At 42.4% G+C, this 22,494-nt stretch overlaps 1 protein-coding gene across 1 annotated transcript in view; it reads right to left on the bottom strand.

The window, feature by feature from the left end:
- TPRG1 (tumor protein p63 regulated 1) overlaps positions 1–22,494 on the bottom strand; it is a 183,544-nt gene that overhangs the window by 109,221 nt on the left and 51,829 nt on the right. The window contains exon 2 of the mRNA XM_067738399.1: positions 1,532–1,762. Coding sequence (XP_067594500.1) covers positions 1,532–1,753 — 222 coding nt within the window. The 5' untranslated portion in view covers positions 1,754–1,762. The remainder of the gene's footprint in view (positions 1–1,531; positions 1,763–22,494) is intronic.

Raw genomic sequence — 22,494 nt, 5'->3', positions numbered from 1 at the left:
AGGCCCAAGTGCAGCTCATATTCACAGCTGCCAACCTCCTGTTTACTTGATGGCATGGGAGGGGGTGGGGAAGCCCCTGGACCTACAGCTCCTTTTGCTACAGTCAGACCTCCTCCCTCAGATCCTCCTTCCCTGAACTGGGTAAGTGTGCAGCTCACTCGGTGGAGAAGAGCACTGGCTTCTCCTGAAAGTGACTCACATCTTCAAGTTCAAACTTGGTGGGAGACAAACACAGGTTCCATTTTTCCATGGTGGGAGCCGCTCGGTCAAAAGGAATTCCAGTTTGTCCATCCAGGTTGAGGTTATTCCCTATTTCCTATTCCTACTTCACAACAGCCAATTGGTTGATCTATAGCAACTTCAGACCCATCATCAGATGCAAAGACAACAGCTTTGCATAGACTTCTCAGGCAGCTCTCTTAATTGAACCAGCTTCCAATGATAAAGCCCTTATTCTATATCATTCATCACTGTTCTTCTCTCGTCAAATCCTGTTCATCTCTCATCATCACTATCAAAGAAAAGGACACTCTAAGGGATGCTTTGATTTCTTTCCCAGCTATATCTTAAGCTTAACTTTGCATATTCAATAAAGTTCTTATACTTTAGAAAATAAACCATTTTCTTTCCCTATGCAAAAACACACAAACACACACATAGTATAGAACATGCCAAAGCACTCTGCACATATGAGTCACTGAATACAGGTAATATAGGTATATATCTTCAAACACACACACACACACATATTGAGTCTCTTTAGCTACAACTTTATCTTAACCAAAGATATATTTTAAAGGCTAACAAATCAGGGTTTGTTAGTTAAAGCATTATAAATAGTCTCAAACTCTTGGCCACCACTTATTTAGCAGTTGAGTTGAAAAGTTTTTTTTCAACAAAGAGATGTTCCATGTACACTTGAAGAAGCTCTCTGCTGCCACAGAGCACAATCTGCAATGTTGCCCCCAGTTGATGATAGCCTACAAGCTCACTGCTTTGACGCACACGGAAGAAGCTCAGCTCCAAACTGCAGCTATAGGATTGGAATAAAGTGTTTGTCCCCGTAGTGTTATACCAGCATGCCCGTGTAGACCCTTGAGGTTTAGCCCATGCTCAGTAACCCTTTCCACTCCATCACCCATGTCTTTTCCAGACTTACAACAAATATTCCCTCTGGGCTCCCAGCCTTATATTCTAGCCAGTCTGGTTCTCTCTCCATAGAGCATTAATTTATTGAGGTCAGGTCTAGCATGAATACAGGACTCAGGAGCCAAAGACTCATGGAGGCTGGAGAACATGCTTCTCCTTGATACTATCTGGTAGTCAAAAATAGACCCTTAACTTCTCCGAAATTCAGATCTTCCGCCTATAAAATGGAGATAAGGATGACTACTTCACAGTTATTGTGACTATTACACAAGATAACGAACATGAAAACAGTTGGTAAAACATGTGGTATATGGAAGGATATTAGGATATTTTTAAGGAGAAGTTTTATGTAGTATTTAAATTCATGATTTTATTATTTTACCCGTGTAATGAAGTACTTCCGTGAGATATAAGGCTGGTGATAGGGACTGGGGTAGAGTGCTGATTCGGTCACACTTGGAAGCCTTGAAGTCTGCCTTGGCCCTGAGACAGTGCCTGGGTCACCCTCCTCCGTGGACAGCTGATCAGTCTCAGAGTTTTGGTCATCTCCCTCTTGCTTCGGAGACACAGGCTGCAATCCTTCAAAACTCCCAATGGTTGACATTTCTTCAGCCTAAAACAAAGGAAGAAACAATCTTCTCAGAAAAAAAAAAAGTCGCCTGTGTCCTAGCTATGACAAAACAGTGTATGATGAGCAAATGATGCTCCTGAAACTGACAAACCCACCGCACATTAACTAAGCAGAGGCACTGATGGATGCAGTTCAATAACACAGACTCTGCAGTCCTCTGTGGACGTTTACCAGGGGAAAGGAGCAGAGACCCTCTGGACAGAGAAAAGGAAGCTGCAAGTATTTCCATTTTCCCCGTCTTTATTCCCAGGGACAGGAAGCTGAACAAGGGAACAGCAGTATGAGATCATTATCAGACAATTTCTCTTCAAGTTTTCATAGCATTTTTGCTTGAAAACCTACTAGCCTGCAAGCTTATTTAAGAGTTAAAAGCAATGATATTGCACCTTCTTGTGTACTTCTTGGGTAGTAATAGGGCACGAAAGCACTTAGAACTGAGCATATTTTTAACCGCAAGACTGCAATTCTAAAAATGTATCTTCAAGGATACACGGGGAATATAGCCAACTGTAAATGGAATATAATCTTAAAAAATTGTGAATCATTACATTGTACACCTGTAACTTATATAATATTGTACATCAACTATACTTCAGTAAAAAATTTTAATAATAAATAAATAAAAATGTATCCTAAGGAAATAATTCAGACAAATGCAAAGACATAAATATAGAAGGTTGTACATTACAACACTGTGTCTAATAGTAGAAAAGTACATAATTTTATGTCTAATAGCAAAACATTGTGTACAATAGCAACATTACACACTCACACAACATTGCATCTAATACCAAAAAAATATAGTGAAACTAAGTATCCATCAGCAGAGAATTGGCTAAATAAGACACGTTATACTGCACAGTGAATACAATGTGGTCATTACAAATGTGAGGATATATTTTTACCATGGAATGATGTCCAAAAAAACAATTGTTAGTGGAAAAAATGTTATAAAATATTATGAATAATGTTATTCAAATTTGTTACAATAATTCAGAAAGAAAGAAGGAAGGAAGGAAGAAAGGGAGAAAGGGAGGGAGGGAAGGAAGGAATATTACCTGGACTTACATATGTATATACATGTGTGGTAGGACAGAGGTTAGAAACAATCTAAAAGGAAATAAAATAAAGTATTAATACTGATTATCTCTGACAAATTAGTGGTTACCAGTGAGGAGAGGGAAAAAGGGAGGGGCAAGATAGGGGTGGGGGGAAGATGGCTGAAGACTAAGACGCGGAGATCACCTTCCTCCCTACAGATACATCAGAAATACATCTACACGTGGAACAACTCCTATAGAACACCTACTGAACGCTGGCAGAAGACCTCAGACCTCCCAAAAGGCAAGAAACCCCCCACGTACCTGGGTAGGGCAAAAGAAAAAAGAATAAACAGAGACAAAATGATAGGGACGGGACCTGCACCAGTGGGAGGGAGCTGTGAAGGAGGAAAGTTTTCCACACAATAGGAAGACCCTTCGCCGGCGGAGACTGCGGGTGGCGGAGGGGGAAAGCTTCGGGTCTGCGTAGGAGAGCACAGCAACAGGGCTGCGGAGAGCAAAGCGGAGAGATTCCCGCACAGAGGATCAGGGCCGACCGGCACCCACCAGGCCGAGAGGCTTGTCTGCTCAACCGCTGGGGCGGGCGGGGCTGCGAGCTGAGGCTCGGGCTTCGGTCGGAGCGCCGGGCGAGGACTGGGGTTGGCGGCGTGAACACAGCCTGCAGGGGGTTAGTGCGCCACGCCTAGTCGGGAGGGAGTCCGGGGAAAAGTCTGGACCTGCCGAAGAGGCAAGAGACTTTTTCTTCCCTCTTTGTTTCCTGGTGCGCGAGGAGAGGGGATTAAGAGCGCTGCTTAAAGGAGCTCCAGAGACGGGCGCGAGCCGCGGCTAAAAGCGCGGACCCCAGAGACGGGCAGGAGACGCTAAGGCTCCTGCTGCCGCCACCAAGAAGCCTGTGTGCGAGCACAGGTCACTATCCACACCCCCCTTCCGGGGAGCCTGTGCAGCCCGCCACTGCCAGGGTCCCGGGATCCAGGGACAACTTCCCCGGAAGAACGCACGGCGCGCCTCACGCTGGTGCAATGTCACGCCGGCCTCTGCCGCCGCAGGCCCGCCCCGCACTCCATGCCCCTCCCTCCTCTCGGCCTGAGTGCGCCAGAGCCGCCGAATCAGCGGTTCCTTTAACCCCGTCCTGTCTGAGCAGAAAACAGACGCCGTCCAGCGACCTACACGCAGAGGCAGGGCCAAATGCAAAGCTGAGCCCCGGGACCTGTGAGAACAAAGAAGAGAAAGGGAAATCCCTCCCAGCAGCCTCAGAAGCAGCGGATTAAAGCTCCACAATCAACCTGATGTACCCTGCATCTGTGGAATACCTGAATAGACAACGAGCCATCCCAAATTAAGGAGGTGGACTTTGAGAGCAAGATTTATGGTTTTTTCCCGTTTTCCTCTTTTTGTGAGTGTGTATGTGTATGCTTCTGTGTGAGATTTTGTCTGTATAGCTTTGCTTCCACCATTTGTCCTAGGGTTCTATCTGTCCATCTTTTTTTTTTTTAATTTTTTTCTTTTATTCTCTTAATAATTATTTTTTTATTTTAATAACTATTATATTTTATCTTACTTTATTTTATTTTACTTTATCATCTTTCTTTCTTCCTTCCCTCCTTCCTTCCTTCCTTCCTCCCTCCCTCCTTTCTTTCTTTCTTTCTTTCTTTCTTTCCTTCTTTCTACTTCTACTAATTCTTCCTTTCTACTTTTTCTCCCTTTTATTCTGAGCCGTGTGGATGAAAGGCTCTTGGTGCTGCAGCCAGGAGTCAGTGCTGTGCCTCTGAGGTGGGAGAGCCAACTTCAGGACACTGGTCCACAAGAGACCTCCCAGCTCCACATAATATCAAACGGCGAAAATCTCCCAGAGATCTCCATCTCAACACCAGTACCCAGCTTCACTCAACGACCAGCAAGCTACAGTGCTGGACATCCTATGCCAAACAACTAGCAAGACAGGAACACAACCCCACCCATTAGCAGAGAGGCTGCCTAAAATCATAATAAGTCCACAGACACCCCAAAACACACCACCAGACATGGACCTGCCCACCAGAAAGACAAGATCCAGCCTCATCCACCAGAACACGGGCACTAGTCCCCTCCACCAGGAAGCCTACACAACCTACTGAACCAACCTTAGCCACTGGGGACAGACACCAAAAACAACGGGAACTATGACCCTACAGCCTGCAAAGAGGAGACCCCAAACACAGTAAGATAAGCAAAATGAGAAGACAGAAAAACACACAGCAGATGAAGGAGCAAGATAAAAACCCACCAGACCTAACAAATGAGGACAAAATAGGCAGTCTACCTGAAAAAGAATTCAGAATAATGATAGTAAAGATGATCCAAAATCTTGGAAATAGAATGGACAAAATGCAAGAAACATTTAACAAGGACCTAGAAGAACTAACGATGAAACAAGCAACGATAAAAACACAATAAATGAAATGAAAAATACTCTAGAAGGGTTCAATAGCAGAATAACTGAGGCAGAAGAACAGATAAGTGACCTAGAAGATAAAATAGTGGAAATAACTACTGCAGAGCAGAATAAAGAAAAAAGAATGAAAAGAACTGAGGACAGTCTCAGAGACCTCTGGGACAACATTAAATGCACCAACATTCGAATTAGAGGGGTTCCAGAAGAAGAAGAGAAAAAGAAAGGGACTGAGAAAATATTTGAAGAGATTATAGTTGAAAACTTCCCTAATATGGGAAAGGAAATAGTTAATCAAGTCCAGGAAGCACAGAGAGTCCCATGCAGGATAAATCCAAGGAGAAATATGCCGACACATATTAATCAAACTGTCAAAAATTAAATACAAAGAAAACATACTAAAAGGAGCAAGGGAAGAACAGCAAATAACACACAAGGGAACCCCCATAAGGTTAACAGCTGATCTTTCAGCAGAAACTCTGCAAGCCAGAAGGGACTGGCAGGACATATTTAAAGTGATGAAGGAGAAAAACCTGCAACCAAGATTACTGTACCCAGCAAGGATCTCATTCAGATTTGATGGAGAAATTAAAACCTTTACAGACAAGCAAAAGCTGAGAGAGTTCAGCATGACCAAACCAGCTTTACAACAACTGCTAAAGGAACTTCTCTAGGCAAGAAACACAAGAGAAGGAAAAGACCTACAATAACGAACGCAAAACAATTAAGAAAATGGGAATAGGAACATACATATCGATAATTACCTTAAATGTAAATGGACTAAATGCTCCCACCGAAAGACAAAGATTGGCTGAATGGATACAAAAACAAGATCCATATATTTGCTGTCTACAAGAGACCCACTTCAGACCTAGAGACACATACAGACTGAAAGTGAGGGGATGAAAAAAGATATTCCATGCAAATGGAAATCAAAAGAAATCTGCAGTAGCAACTCTCATATCAGAGAAAATAGACTTTAAAATAAAGACTATTAGAAGAGACAAAGAAGGACACTACATAATGATCAAGGGATCGATCCAAGAAGAAGATATAACAATTGTAAATATTTATGCACCCAACATAGGAGCACCTCAATACATTAGGCAAATACTAACAGCCATAAAAGGGGAAATCAACAGTAACACATTCATAGTAGGGGACTTTAACACCCCACTTTCACTAATGGACAGATCATCCAAAATGAAAATAAATAAGGAAACACAAGCTATAAATGATACATTAAACAAGATGGACTTAATTGATATTTATAGGACATTCCATCCAAAAACAACAGAATACACATTTTTCTCAAGTGCTCATGGAACATTCTCCAGGATAGATCATATCTTGGGTCACACATCAAGCCTTGGTATATTTAAGAAAATTGAAATTGTATCAAGTATCTTTTCCGACCACAACGCTATGAGACTAGATATCAAGTACAGGAAAAGATCTGTAAAAAATACAAACACATGGAAGCTAAACAATACACTACTTAATAACGAAGTGATCACTGAAGAAATCAAAGAGGAAATAAAAAAATACCTAGAAACAAATGACAATGGAGACATGACAACCCAAAATCAATGGGATGCAGCAAAAGCAGTCCTAAGAGGGAAGTTTATAGCAATACAATCCTACCTTAAGAAACAGGAAATATCTCGAATACACAACCTAACCTTGCACCTAAAGCAATTAGAGAAACAAGAAGAAAAAAAAAAACCAAAGTTAGCAGAAGGAAAGAAATCATAAAAATCAGATCAGAAATAAATGAAAAAGAAATGAAGGAAACAATAGCAAAGATCAATAAAACTAAAAGCTGGTTCTTTGAGAAGATAAACAAAATTGATAAACCATTAGCCAGACTCATCAAGAAAAAAAGGAGAAGACTCAAATCAACAGCATTAGAAATGAAAAAGGAGAAGTAACAACTGACACTGCAGAAATACAAAAGATGATGAGAGATTACTACAAGCAACTCTATGCCAATAAAATGGACAACCTGGAAGAAATGGACAAATTGTTAGAAATGCACAACCTGACAAGACTGAATCAGGAAGAAATAGAAAATATGAACAGACCAATCACAAGCACTGAAATGGAAACTGTGATTAAAAATCTTCCAACAAACAAAAGCCCAGGACCAGATGGCTTCACAGGCAAATTCTATCAAACATTTAGAGAAGAGCTAACACCTATCTTTCTCAAACTCTTCCAAAATACAGCAGAGGGAGGAACACTCCCAAACTCATTCTACGAGGCCACCATCACCCTGATACCAAAACCAGACAGGGATGTCACAAAGAAAGAAAACTACAGGCCAATATCACTGATGAACATAGATGCAAAAATCCTCAACAAAATACTAGCAAACAGAATCCAACAGCACATTAAAAGGATCATACACCATGATCAAGTGGGGTTTATGCCAGGAATGCAAGGATTCTTCAATATACACAAATCAAACAACGTGATACACCATATTAACAAATTGAAGGAGAAAAACCATATGATCGTCTCAATAGATGCAGGAAAAGCTTTTGACAAAATTCAACACCCGTTTATGATAAAAAACTCTGCAGAAAGTAGGCATAGAGGGAACTTTCTTCAACATAATAAAGGCCATATATGACAAACCCACAGCCAACATCATCCTCAATGGTGAAAAACTGAAAGCATTTCCACTAAGATCAGAAACAAGACAAGGTTGCCCACTCTCACCACTATTATGCAACATAGTTTTGGAAGTTTTAGCCTTAGCAATCAGAGAAGAAAAGGAAATAAAAGGAATCCAAATCAGAAAAGAAGAAGTAAAGCTGTCACTGTTTGCAGATGACATGATACTATACATAGAGAATCCTAAAGATGCTACCAGAAAACTACTAGAGCTAATCAATGAAGTTGGTAAAGTAGCAGGATACAAAATTAATGCACAGAAATCTCTAGCATTCTTATACACTAATGATGAAAAATCTGAAAGTGAAATGAAGAAAACATTCCCATTTACTATTGCAACAAAAAGAATAAAATATCTAGGAATAAACCTACCTAAGGAGACAAAAGACCTGTATGCAGAAAATTATGACACTGATGAAAGAAATTAAAGATGATACAAATAGATGGAGAGATATACCATGTTCTTGGATTGGAAGAATCAACATTGTGAAAATGACTCTACTACCCAAAGCAATCTACAGATTCAATGCAATCCCTATCAAACTACCACTGGCATTTTTCACAGAACTAGAACAAAAATTTCACAATTTGTATGGAAACACAAAAGACCCCGAATGGCCAAAGCAATCTTGAGAATGAAAAATGGAGCTGGAGGAATCAGGCTCCCTGGCTTCAGACTATACTACAAAGCTAAAGTAATCAAGACAGTATGGTACTGGCACAGAAACAGAAAGATAGATCAATGGAACAGGATAGAAAGCCCAGAGATAAACCCATGCACATATGGTCACCTTATCTTTGATAAAGGAGGCAGGAATGTACAGTGGAGAAAGAACAGCCTCTTCAATAAGTGGTGCTGGGAAAACTGGATAGGTACATATAAAAGTATGCGATTAGATCACTCCCTAACACCACACACAAAAATAAGCTCAAAATGGATTAAAGACCTAAATGTAATGCCAGAGACTATCAAACTCTTAGAGGAAAACATAGGCAGAACACTCTATGACATAAATCACAGCAAGATCCTTTTTGACCCACCTCCTAGAGAAATGGAAATAAAAACAAAAATAAACAAATGGGACCTAATGAAACGTCAAAGTTTTTGCACAGCAAAGGAAACCATAAACAAGACCAAAAGACAACCCTCAGAAGGGAGAAGATATTTGCAAATGAAGCAACTGACAAAGGATTAATCTCCAAAATTTATAAGCAGCTCATGCAGCTCAATCACAAAAAAACAAATAACCCAATCCAAAAATGGGCAGAAGACCTAAATAGACATTTCTCCAAAGAAGATATACAGACTGCCAACAAACACATGAAAGAATGCTCAACATCATTAATCATTAGAGAAATGCAAATCAAAACTACAATGAGGTATCATCTCACACCAGTCAGAATGGCCATCATCAAGAAATCTAGAAACAATAAATGCTGGAGAGGGTGTGGAGAAAAGGGAACCCTCTTGCACTGTTGGCAGGAATGTAAATTGATACAGCTACTGTGGAGAACAGTATGGAGGTTCCTTATAAAACTACAAATAGAACTACCATATGACCCAGCAATCCCTCTACTGGGCACATACCCTGAGAAAACCATAATTCAAAAAGAGTCAAGTACCAAAATGTTCATTGCAGCTCTATTTACAATAGCCCAGAGATGCAAACAACCTAAGTGTCCATCATCGGATGAATGGATAAAGAAGATGTGGCACATATATATAATGGAATATTACTCAGCCATAAAAAGAAACGAAATGAGGTGGATAGACCTAGAGTCTGTCATACAGAGTGAAGTAAGTCAGAAAGAGAAAAACAAATACCGTATGCTAACACATATATTTGGAATTTAAGAAAAGAAAAATGTCATGAAGAACCTAGGGGTAAGACAGGAATAAAGACACAGACCTACTAGAGAATGGACTTGAGGATATGGGGAAGGGGAAGGGTGAGCTGTGACAAAGTGAGAGAGAGGCATGGACATATATACACTACCAAATGTAAGGTTGATAGCTAGTGGGAAGCAGCCGCATATCACAGGGAGATCGGCTCGGTGCTTTGTGACCGCCTGGAGGCGTGGGACAGGGAGGGTGGGAAGGAGGGAGACGCAAGAGGGAAGAGATATGGGAACATATGTATATGTATAACTGATTCACTTTGTTATAAAGCAGAAACTAAGACACCATTGTAAAGCAATTATACTCCAATAAAAAATAAAAAAAAAAGAGAAAGGGGTAGGGAATTAAGAGGTACCAGCTTCTATGTATAAAATAAATAAGCTATGAGGGTATATTGTTTAGCACAGGGAATGTGGTATTGTATTTTATAATAACTATAAATGGATTATAATCTTTAAAAATTATGAATCACTATGTTGTACACCTGAAACTTATATAATATTGTACACCAACTCTACCTCAATTAAAAAATAAATGATTATCTCTGGGTGATAGGGTTACGGGTGATTTTTATTTTCTGTTTTCATAAGTCTCTGGATGCTTACAATGACTACATCTGACTTAAAATAAATAGAAACACAATAGATTTATTTATATTTTGTAAATATAAAGAAGTAACACAAAGCAAAACAAAATAGAAGGTACATGCTAGCTTAGCAAAAAGTGCCCTCAGTCAAGTGGCCATTCTCAAGCGGAGGCCACATAGTTATGGCTACAGCACGCACACCACCAATGCTACAAGGTAGGAGGGTCTCACACACAGCATCACAGTGGGACTGGAAATGCCATCTTAGTGTCAAGGTTGCCTCAGAGTTCTTAATCAGACAAATTCCATTCCTTTGTTCTTGTGAAATACCAGAAAGTGAGCAATGGCCCCTACCCATGGCAAGTTTGCATTATTGAAACTGGGAATAATTCAAGTATTCAAGAGAGCTAAAAATAGTATGAGCATATAATTTATTGCCTAACCCTGGACACTTTTGAGCATGAAAAAAGTGTTATTAACAATCATGCCAGGATTATAGGAGTAAACCAGCATTGTCTCAGGAAAATGTAAACATACACAGTCACCCCGAGGGGCTTCAGTGGAGGGAAAACACAGCTGGTTAGGGACTCACGAGTGAAAAACCCTCTGTAGATCATACTACAGGTTATTTCCTCTGATTCTCCCAGCAGCCCTAGAAGGATGGTTTTATCTCCATCTCTCTGGGGATCCCAGAATTGGTGGGACCCCCCCCAGGGCACACTTAGATAGTAGTGACAGCACACAGCCTTCCACTCAGGACTCCCAACCACGATTGGAGTCCAACAAGCCCACCATGATGCACACTGTCTTACAACAGAAAGGACCTGGCTGAGTTTTCAGATGATTTTTTAAAGTTATTAGCCTGTGGGAAATACAAGGGCACGCATGGAAAAGCAAGAGAAATTTACTGTGTGTGTGAGAGAGAGAGAGAGAGCATTGAGGCACTGCGGCCTCCCTGGCAACTGCATGCTCTATTTTTGCAGGTCTGCCGCCTCTATTACAGTGGCTGTTGGGAGGATGTGTGTTTCTAGAGTTCCCTGTAACCTGTGAAGGAAGGTTTGTGCCTTTGGAGAAGGAAAGCCTGCTTCTGCATTTGCAGAATTCTGTGAACTGGAGCCTAACAACAGACATCTGTGAAAGGCTCCAGTGCCTGGAAAACAGAGGGAGGATTTAATTAGCACCACTTCCTCTCCCTCAGGCTGTCTTCTCTGGAAATACTTGGAGAAGGGAAGTGAAGCACTTGGAGACTGAGATTTTGAGGTCCAGGAAGAAGGAAACTCGCAGCTCCAGTTAAATTCTGACAGTCATGAAGCGTAGAAAAACTGAGCCCAGCCACCTCAGTGCAGAATGATTCCAGCTCTGTTGCAGTCATGGGGGCATCTTTGCAAGCACAATGAACGTAACTTCTTCAACAGCCTCCCGGATATGAGAGAAGTGCCATGCGTCGAAGCAGCCCCCAACGGTCCTCAGCGCCACCTGCCCAGACAATGTTTATTCCCAATTCAATAAAACACATCCTCCTATCTCTGCTTAACCAGATTATATACATTGAAATACTAAAAGCTTGTACCTGGATAAATTACGCCTTGCCTCAGACCCATCTAGAGCCATTTAGATTTGAAAAGGATCATCATTCCCTAAGATTGCCCAGTAAATTTATCTTAGCATGTGGTGCTCAAGAAAGTAAAGGCAGTATAATTTCTAAAGGAAGCAAAGGGTCAAGGCTTAGCAAAGAATTATGTCCATACTTTTTGACCTCGTCTTCTCATTTGAGGGAATTCATGTAATGAAAGTTATCCTAAAAACAGAAAAGCCTACAACACTGCACTACTTTCATATTCTAGGCAGTAATGAAAAATTGGGAACCAGCTAAACACCCAATGGCCAAGGAATTGCTAAGCTACCCAACTGATATTGAGCAGACATTTAAAATATGTGTTGCAGCAGCTGGAGTAAAGGATGTATCTTCTTGGGTCAAGAAAAGCAAAAAACAGATTTTCTCTGGGATGATTGAATAATCTTTACATTGGTAAAGACCAGAAGGGAAATACTTGGATTTATTGATAGATTGATCATAAATGAATATTTGGGTTTTTTTTTTAACTTTATATCATGTTAGTTCTGCTTTAGTAATAAAAAATAAAATATATGAATAAATGTGTTGATTCACAAACTCAGGAGAGCTTCCTGGGTGAAATCTGAAACTGAGCCCTGTACAGAAAGGCCAAAAGAGACCGAAGAAAGAAGCAGACCACTCCAGATTGGCAGGTGGCAGGGTTCATAAGCAAGGGAACTTACATACCAGGCTTGTCTTGGGTGGCCTCAAGGTGAGTAGATCTCCACACCTGCCCGCCAGCATCTTAAAAGCTTATAGAGAGGCCTTAACTGGGTCCAGTCATGTATTCAGTCCAGATGGTCTCAATACCACACTGCTCTCTCAAGGCTGTGTCCTCACAAAGAGCTGCCACGGTGGGAATGGTGGGTGAAATGTACATGTACATTGCATGGACAGGGCAGGGGTGAGGAACCGCCCATGGCCCAGTCCACTTGCCGGTCAGCTAGCAACCATGTCCTCTGGATGACCTCCTCCAACAATGCCAAATAAATCCATAAAGAAGTGCTACCCTTTTTTTGGTCAGATAATAAGAATTCTACATTTCTCAGCTTCCAGCAAATTCATAGCTAAATTTAATATTGTATTGCAGTAAATAACTTATTTCTGGATCCTCGTCTAAGTATACCTGCCTCCCTTTGTACCTGCTTTCATGTATCTCTCTGGGACTTTTTCTAAGAATATTTCAGAGGCATATAGGGCATAAATGATAGCTAGAGAATTATTGTCCAGTCCAACCCCTTCATTCTGCAAATTTTGGAACATGGATGTAAAAGACTTGCCCAGGGTGACACAGCTAAATAGAATCAAAACACAGAATCAGACTCTGGGGCTCTAGTTCACTGCTTCAAGTTGTAGCATTTAGAAGAAAAGCAGAGAAGCAGTTATCAGACTTACACATTGGTAAACTGAAGACACTTTTGCCAAATGCCTGCAGTCTGTCAGCCTTGCTTTGCTTTGGGATGGAAGATACAGCTCCCGTGAAGCAGGGGTTCTCTCCAGCTTTTCCCCCACCCAACACTGCAGGTGAAGTTTCCTCCTTCACCTGGCATCAGGCTGACTTATCCTTAGGCACAGGAAGCACAGTGTCTGGGTCCACAAAACTTTTAGCGGCTCGGGAAATGTTTTCATGTATTTTAAAATCAGAAGAGAAAAATGAAATTTTAAGGTCAAAAAAATGTTGTTGTTTTTTTCTCATATCAGAGAAAAGATGAAATTCGTAGGCCACCCCAAATCTATTACATTTTGCCTAAAAACCAAAATAGATTAATTAATTAAGTAATTAATAAGAAACTGAACTAGGTACAGTTATAGAAACATAAATTTCAATAGTGATATTATTTTGGTAGAGACATTCACAAAGGCAAAAGAGGTTTAGGCCCATAGAAGTCATAATGTGGACCTGACTTGAATCTGTATCCCACAACTCACATTCCCTGCTTAATATTCCATTCTGGGGCTCCACACTAGACCATCAGAGCCAGAAACATCCCCACATTCTAGCACTTTCCAATCTCCTTATAAAACCATGGGTAATCATTAGTCAAATCCATCTCCCCTGCCTTCACTAATCAAGGTTGTTTAAGATTTTGCATGTTCTCTGAGCAGCATGTAGCCTAAGTGAGAAGATGTTTGCCGGAGGTGTGTTCCAGGAACTTGGAGTCAGCTGTGGCTAGTTCGAGCTGAGTCATTTAGGACTGGAGAGGACCACTGACCCTCCAACTGGGCATGTGTAAGTGTCCATCTGCTTTCTGACATTCTGATGCCAGAGAGCCAAGACTCCACGCTCAGATCATGCTAAGCGCCTCCATTTGTGAACATGAAAGGCCTGTGGGCTAGTTATATCTGCGCAGAATGTCTGTCAATTACTGCATCTTTTTCCAATCATTTTTCCCCACACTCCCCGCGCTCTCCACTCCTCAGACCACCCCGCTTCTTTGTTCTTGATCACGTAAATACTCAGAGCCCCTCGCCTTCAAGGAGGCAGATGTGAGACTGGCTTGGCTGCCTTCTGAATAAGCCTTCTCTCTGCTGCAAAGCTGGGCGCATCAGCATTTTGACTTGCTGTGCTTCTGTCAATATGGACGCGGTTCGGTAACACTTGCCCTGGAAAACTCTGTTCTACGATGCACTGAAAGATTTCTGTCCTTGTAGACAAACTGTACAATCTTGAGATAACTATTTTTGCTTTCTTAAAATCAAAGGGAGATCCAGCATAGTCAACCTCCAATGAATATGTGTTTCCCGGAGAAGTAGATGAATAACTACCCTGAGAACTTCTACTAATCAGCTTGAGTGGCCACAACCCCAGCCAGAGGCAAAGAAACGTGGAGTCTGGGGATTTTTTTTCCCTCTCTCAAGAGTTTACTATAGAACAGTTTGGACATAACAAAAAGCATCATATTTCTGATCAAGAAAGCAGGACTGACATTACATAGAGATACTGGTAAAACTCGGGGCTGTTTCATGGTGAACCCCTTCTTAGGGCAATGTACTCTCCATTTCCACAACACGATTTTTCCTCTTTGTCCATCTAGTTTTAAAAAGTCCTTCCCGGCTCCCTGCTCTCTCTGCCACTCTGGAGAGCCCGCACGGCCAGTCTCAACCTTGCTTTCTTTACTTTCCATGCCTGTCTCCTAAGAGCTCCATTAAGTCTCCCTGAGATTTATTGATTTATTTATTTTATTTATATTTTTTTGCGGTACGCGGGCCTCTCACTGCTGTGGCCTCTCCCGTTGCGGAGCACAGGCTCCGGACACGCAGGCTCAGCGGCCATGGCTCACGGGCCCAGCCGCTCCGCGGCATGTGGGATCTTCCCGGACCGGGGCACGAACCCGTGTCCCCTGCATCGGCAGGCGGACTCTCAACCACTGCGCCACCAGGGAAGCCCCCAGTCTATGATTTGTTACCAAGAAATGCTCCCCTCTTGCAGGGGAGGTAGCGCTGGGCTGGGGAGGAAGTGTGAGCCTTAGTTCCTGTGGCTTGGGTTGCATTCAAAGATGTCAACTGTGTTTTTCTGATGGTGATGCCTCTACCCACATGAAGGGGTTAACTTTCTCGAGGCACAGTCCCCAAATAAAAATCTGCTTTTAGTTTTGACATTTCATAAAGGTAATTTATGTGTGCAGCCTTTCCTGGGTCTCTCTGTGAGAACAGCTGAGGGATGTGCAGTGGATACACAACAGTACTCTAACACCTCGAAACTCTGTGCCAGTTGAGATAAGAAAATTGGCAAACAATTCTTCACAATTTCACATTTGTACATTAGTGATAACATGCCAGCAGGGCTGCTCTGTGTCCTGAGAGAAAGTGGAATTTATGGAGGGTCTCTTCCCTCCCAGCTTCTCTTCTGCCAGGCGGGGCCCTCTGCTCTGCTACCTGAACTTTCACTCAGTAGACGGGGTTGGGAGGATGAGGGGAGAATACAGGCCCCGGATAAAGAAGTGTGGGTCCCCACTCCCTGCCTCCCTCACTGGGTAACCCTGGGCAGTTGCTTCCCCCCTTTTGCAAAGCAGTTCTTCATCTACAAAATGAGGGGCCAGACTTTATGGTTGGCAAATGTGTACTCCTGAAAATGACTCACCCATTTCAATCAAAACAGACCCACTTATCTGTTTCTGTACTTCCTCTGAAGCTTTCATTTGCCGGGGGAAAATGTATTGAAGTCTGAAGTTGTTGGACTAAATTATTCCTTCCAGCTCAATCACTCCACAAGATTTCATTTTTCTCCAGTGCCCAGAAGATTCCAGATCTAAGCCTACAGAGGCCATTCAATATGGCTTCCCCATCCCCTCTCCAGCTGAGCAGGTTACTTCCTTGTGATGCAAATGCTGTGAGGTCAAAGGAGGAGGATTGTGCTGGCAGTCGTGAATTCAGGCACCCACTGTGGAAATTCTGGGGTTTGGCCTCTGACTTACCTCTAATGCAAGTGGATATCCCCAACGACCAGAGATGTTAGGGACACCCACAGTGGAACATTGGACACCCCACCTGCACCATGGCCAGAGACATGCTAGATCCTCAATAACTATTCTTGCATTTAAGAAAGGAAAAATTTAGAATTTTGCTGAGCTTCTCACACAAAACATTAATTTTTAGAAGGGCTTCCTCAAAAATATACGGAAAAGAATTGATTAAGATAAGGATATTGGCTAGAGAACTCGGTGAGATTATAGATCCCTTGAAATTAACTTTGCCCATTTCCATGAACACTTCCACCACTCACCCAGTCCAGGTTACAATGACGCTGGAGTTCCTGACTCCTGTAGTGTATGTCACGCTGTTCTGTAGTCACCATTTACTTTGCTCTCCTGGCTTCACTCCTGGGCTGTGAGCAACTCTGGAGCAGGGACTGTGCTACCTTCATCTCTAGAGACAGCACTTGGCATGGGATGATCCAGAACAGGCACTAAGTTCTCAAATGCATGAAGGGATGTCTTGCTTGTTTCTCTGTTAGGTCGGAGATCTGAGGGCAAGTCTTATGTCTGATCCGTTGTTGTTTGCACATTACCTCATGCGTCATCCATGAGTGCTCAGTAAATGCTTGTGCACTGAGTAATGAAGCCCTTTGTGGGGCATGAATGGAAATAGCTCTGTACACGTGCACTTACACTCAGACACACATCGAAACACATTCCACAGTCTTTCATCTATAGAAGCTCATAGTCTAGTGGAGGTGATGGAAACATAAGTGGATAACTGCAGACCGATATGATAGAGCCGGAATACAAGAATGTGCACATGGGCTTCCCTGGTGGCGCAGTGGTTGAGAGTCTGCCTGCCGATGCAGAGGACACGGGTTCATACCCCGGTCCGGGAAGATCCCACATGCCACGGAGCGGCTAGGTCCATGAGCCATGGCCGCTGAGCCTGCGCGTCCGGAGCCTGTGCTCCGCAAGGGGAGAGGCCACAGCAGTGAGAGGCCCGCGTACCGCAAAAAAAAAAAAAAAAAAGAATGTGCACAAATACAATGGAAACAGAAGTGAGTGGAGAGAGAGGCTGGGGAGGGTGGAAAGTTAGAGCTATGGAGAAAGGTGTCTCAGAGCTGACTGCATGTTAGAGGATGGGTGAGGACATTCCTGGCAAAGGTGCAAAGGTGTGAGGTGTGAGGAGAAGGGTGTGTTCAAAGGATGGTGGGTAATATGGTGCGTGTAATTCAGATGTCAGCTGCCCACATCCAGCCCCTACCCCTTGAAGAGCTGGTAACACTTGGTTAAAACTTCGGCTCTCTGACAGGATGAAACTCTGGAATCCTCCTCATGAGTCCTCTGTATTCCCTTCTCTCTGCTGTCACACCTCCATCCCTGCTGGTATAGGTCCCTCACAGTCAACCCAGATGCAGTGTCTGGGCTCAGCACTGTAAGATTCCACTTGCTTCAAGAACTTCCTGAGATTAACAATTTCCTTAAAGATTTAGAGCAGTTGTGGAGAGGTGAGTCACATTGTGTATGGTCCAAATTTGCCCCTTCATTTGTTTCTTCTCTGTCCAGGATAACAATTTCTGTTTTGTGTGTGTTTTCATTATTTGAAACACTTATCTATTTTATCCACATAACCTGATCTCTCAGGTTCTCCCCTCAACATCCCAGAATAAATGGAATTCCCCCACCGAGATGAATTCTGGAGGTAAGTATTAATATAAACCTGTACAAGGATTTGTGAGTCAGGGAGATGTGTCTGAAAAAGTAGAAGGCATCCAACCTATAAGCCAGACATCAAGGGTAATGACTTATCTCAGGCAGTAGCAGAAGCATCTACTTTGCAGCTGGCCTAGGGCAGAGAGGGGACAGGAAAGTGGTGGCATTCTCCTCCTGCGGAAGAGAATAATTAAGGCTAAATCAACAGCCTCCCTACATGCTCCAAAGAAAGAATAAAGAAGCATGCGAGGAACTGACCAGGTTAAAGACATTGGTCCCAACAATGTACTTTGGGGGTCTTGTAAGCACTCAAATATTTTTTTTCCTGTACAAGTGAAAAAGAAAGGAGCAAAGAAATGAAAAGAATCAACAAAGGCCAACAATTCAGCTGGCAGCAGCTCCATGTTTTTCTCTCTCTAACGTAATAAGATCCCTGATTTTGAGTCTGCTGATTCAGAAACTAGATGGTGACAATGTCTAGAAATTAGAGCCAGCCTGTTTCCCAGTTATTGGGACGTCCCAGGGGAGTGTGTGGGTTATGAGACCAGGGATTACTACCTACCCAGCATTAATCCTGGTGCCAGGGAGAGGGGCACTAGCACACATTCCTCAACCAGGTGTTCCTGTCTGGGAGCTCTGTTTCAGGAAGTCGTCCCAGAGCCTGGGTTTCCTGCTAGGCCAACTGTGACTTCTCACGTACAGGTTCATGAAATTCAGGGAAAGACATTCATCCAAATGCTAACAACAGCCTTTTTCTCCCCCAAATAAAAACTACAGCCTTTATTATATTAATGACGTTTTCATTATAAACATTTTTATTGAGTAGGACATGCATTCCAAAAGTCGTAAGTGTGCAGATCAAGGAAGTATCATAAAAATAAACACACGCATGGACCCATCACATAGGTCAAGAAACACCACATTACTGGCACCCTGATAGGATTATTTTTCTCAAAGTGAATATTCAGTTGGTTTAATGGAATCACTGCCAGACAGTTGACATCTAACTCAATACCCTCGGTTTACAAATAAGAAACCAGATGCTCCCATGGGATCAGGGAAGTGACCACCTCAGGTCACAAAGCAAGTTAGAGGAAGTACCAGGGTTTCAGGGCCCTCTTTCCTGTTTTCATTGCCTTCAATTCCTAGGAAGCCTTAGCTGGCCTGTGAAGCAAGAGGAACTTGCTGGGTGACTCCTTTCTCCAGGAGTCTGAGGTCAGCCCTCTCCTGTCCCCACGAAGCCAGGCTCTGAGGACCTGTCCTGAAGACACTGCTCTGAAAGCTACACAGATCATCACTTTCCTCTGTCAGAGTGCCTGGTATACTTCCAGCACACGGTAAACTGTTAAGTGAATTAATGAAGAGACACTTCCTGTTATCAACAGATGCTCTTCAAATCCTCCCTCTTCTTTTTCCATTACCAGACTGGTCATTTGGACCCACGGCCTGTGAGATGGCCTTCCTCTTTTCTAAAGAAGTTATCACATGGACGGTGAGTGACCACTAACTGCGTCACAGGAAGAACAACAGAGGGAACTGGAGAAACTGAGTTGAGAAGAGAGAAAATGTGGAGGACTCTGATCATTCTCTTTGGAGATCTAAAAGCTTCCCAGGAGGAAAAGAGCACATTTATTTCATTTGACCTTAGAAAGTCCAAGAAGGATGAATGGATCTCTTGTTTTTCATGACCAAGTTTCTCGAAAAAAATGGTCCATTCTTGCTGTCTCTCATTTTATCTCATCCACCCCTTAATCCACAGATTTTAGCACATCTTTGAAATAATCTCAACAAAGCTCTGATGACTTAAGCCAATACTTTCCACTCTTTATCTCCCTTGATCTCTTTTGCACTGTTGATTGCTGACTCATGCTTCTTGAAATTCTTGTTTCCTTCTGTTCCTGGGCATGGCAGATTCCCAGTTCTGTTTTTTTTTTCCTACTTCCTTGCTCATGGCTTATAGTTTCCTTCATGGAAACTATACCTCCATGCCTGTCATGTTGATGTTTGCCAGAAATCACTCTGTATGCTCTCACTAAGCTATCTCCTTTGTTCTCATTGTTTAACCACAGTCTGTAGATCTATGACTCCCATATCTACAACTACAGTCAGATCTCTCTTCCAAGCCCCAAATCCATCTACACAACTGCCTACTAGATCTGTCCTCTTTGCTGGCCCACAGGTAATTCTTCCTGTCCAAAGATGAACTTATCATCTTCTTACCTCCCCCATAAACATGCTCCCCCTTTTTGTTCCAAGCTCAGTGAAGGAGATCACAGCCATACAGTTGCCCAGGCCAGAGAGCTGCCTGATTCTCTCTTCTTGCCCAATACTGACCAATCAGCTGCTTAGTCCCACAGTTTTTAATTCCTTAGTAGCTACTGAATTCTCTACTTTGCTCCACTCCTTGCCATAGCCTTCGTTCATCTCTTGAGGATCATCATAAAGGTCTTCTAACTGATTTCTCTCCAATATTACTCTCTCAAATGTATGCAGCACACAGAGGGAAGACTCATCTTCCTAAAATACAAACTGTATCGTGTCACTAGTTACTTACCATTCAATGAATCCCCACAGCCCTCTAGATAAAATCTGACTCCTGAGCATGGTAGGCAAGACCTTCATGATCTGAACTCCTACTAACCTGTAGAGATTCATGTCTCACCAAGTCTTTTCCTTCCTTTATCTTCTCCCTCTTCTTCTCCCATCTTCCTCACCCCACCATGCACTTATATCCTATGCTTCAGCTGTACTACTCTACCTGTAGACTCATAAATTCACCAACCTCCTGCTCATTTCCTTTACCTGATTAACTCCCATTTCCCTTATTTGTCTCAGCTTAGAAAGCAGCTGTAGGCTTCCTTGGCCAATGTCATCTCATGACTTATATGCCTCTCCACTATTTCTCCTTGTAGACCGTATTTATCATTACAACAGAACTTATCATACAGTACCTGTCAACTTGCCTTAACTTTCACAGCCTCCTCACTAGTACGTAAGATCCCTGATGATAGGGACAGGATTTTGCGTTTTTTCACTACAGTATCCTTAGCACCAAGTGGAGCACATAGAAAGCATTCATTATGTATCAACTGAACAAATGGATCAATAATAAACATCCGTACTCCATGGAGCGCCCGTGGCGGAAAATACAAAGGAGATTCATCTTAGAGAGTCTCTCTCCTCAGATGTGATGGAGTGGGACCTGACAAGTGATGATTTGAAACCCTTTCTTCTAGACCAAGCTCCAAGCTCACCAGTTCCCTCAAGTTTAGCATAAATGGCAATTTAGAAATGCAATTTGACCTGTGCTCTCCACAGACACCATGATCTTTTATCAACCAGTTCTTTAGTCATTGCCTGTAATTGGTCTCCATGAGGAGATCGTGAGCTCCGTGAGGGAAGGAACCATGCCCTCACTTGTCCTCTTGGATGCTCACAGGATGCTGGACCCTGTGTTTGGCACACTGAGCTCAGTCACAGAGGATGTCACAGAAGATATCTATACCACAAGAGACACAGAACAAGGAAAAGCTCACTTCTGCCTGAAACTACCCTGCGGGGTAAATGGCAAATATGAGAGCCTCTCCTAAGAGCTGGATGGAGGGAATAGAGGAGAGTTTATCTGAAAACCAAAGGGCAATACTTGTTGGGGAGCAGGCATTTGAAAGGGGTGGGAAAAGACCAGAAAGCAGAGCGTCTAGGGTCACAAAAACAATACTGCTACCTTCTCATCTTGTGGGTCACCATCCCTGAAGGACAGTCTGTGGTTTAATAATGAAGTGTACATTGAGTTCCTAAAATGCTGAATGCTAAACAAGACACCTAATTGGACAAAATAAGTAATATAAGAAAGTGTTAGAGGAATATTCTAAGGCAACTTTGACCCTTTTTCACTCCTACTAGGCGAGAATGTAAACAGAAATTCAGTCTGTTCTACAAGGTGCAAGAAGATCTAAATAGGTCTAGAGAGTTCCACCAGAGAGAGAGAAAAGGCAAGAGAACTAGAGCAAAGGGGTAGCTCTCATGAAAATAATGAAGGCCAGGATACAAGTATAGAGAAACCAAAGCAGTTCAGATTCATTACAAGATGATTTAAGAAAAGTGCACGGTTCAGAATGCTAAAGAATAAAAATTAAAAATATATATATATAGTATATAGAGTATGCATATATAGTATATATAGAGAGTATATATAGAGTATATATATATTAGCTTGCTGAAGGTAGTTAGATAAGAGACACAGGTGAAGAACAGTAACATCTGTCCAGAAAGGCTTTTTCTTGTTTCTGTATTTCAGCAAGAAAACAAAAC

Source organism: Pseudorca crassidens, chromosome 5 (genome assembly GCF_039906515.1).
Source record: "Pseudorca crassidens isolate mPseCra1 chromosome 5, mPseCra1.hap1, whole genome shotgun sequence".
In the NCBI taxonomy this organism is placed as follows: Eukaryota; Metazoa; Chordata; class Mammalia; order Artiodactyla; family Delphinidae; genus Pseudorca; species Pseudorca crassidens.
Note: the sequence above shows the minus strand (reverse complement) of the source record. Positions and strands in the feature narration are given on the sequence as shown.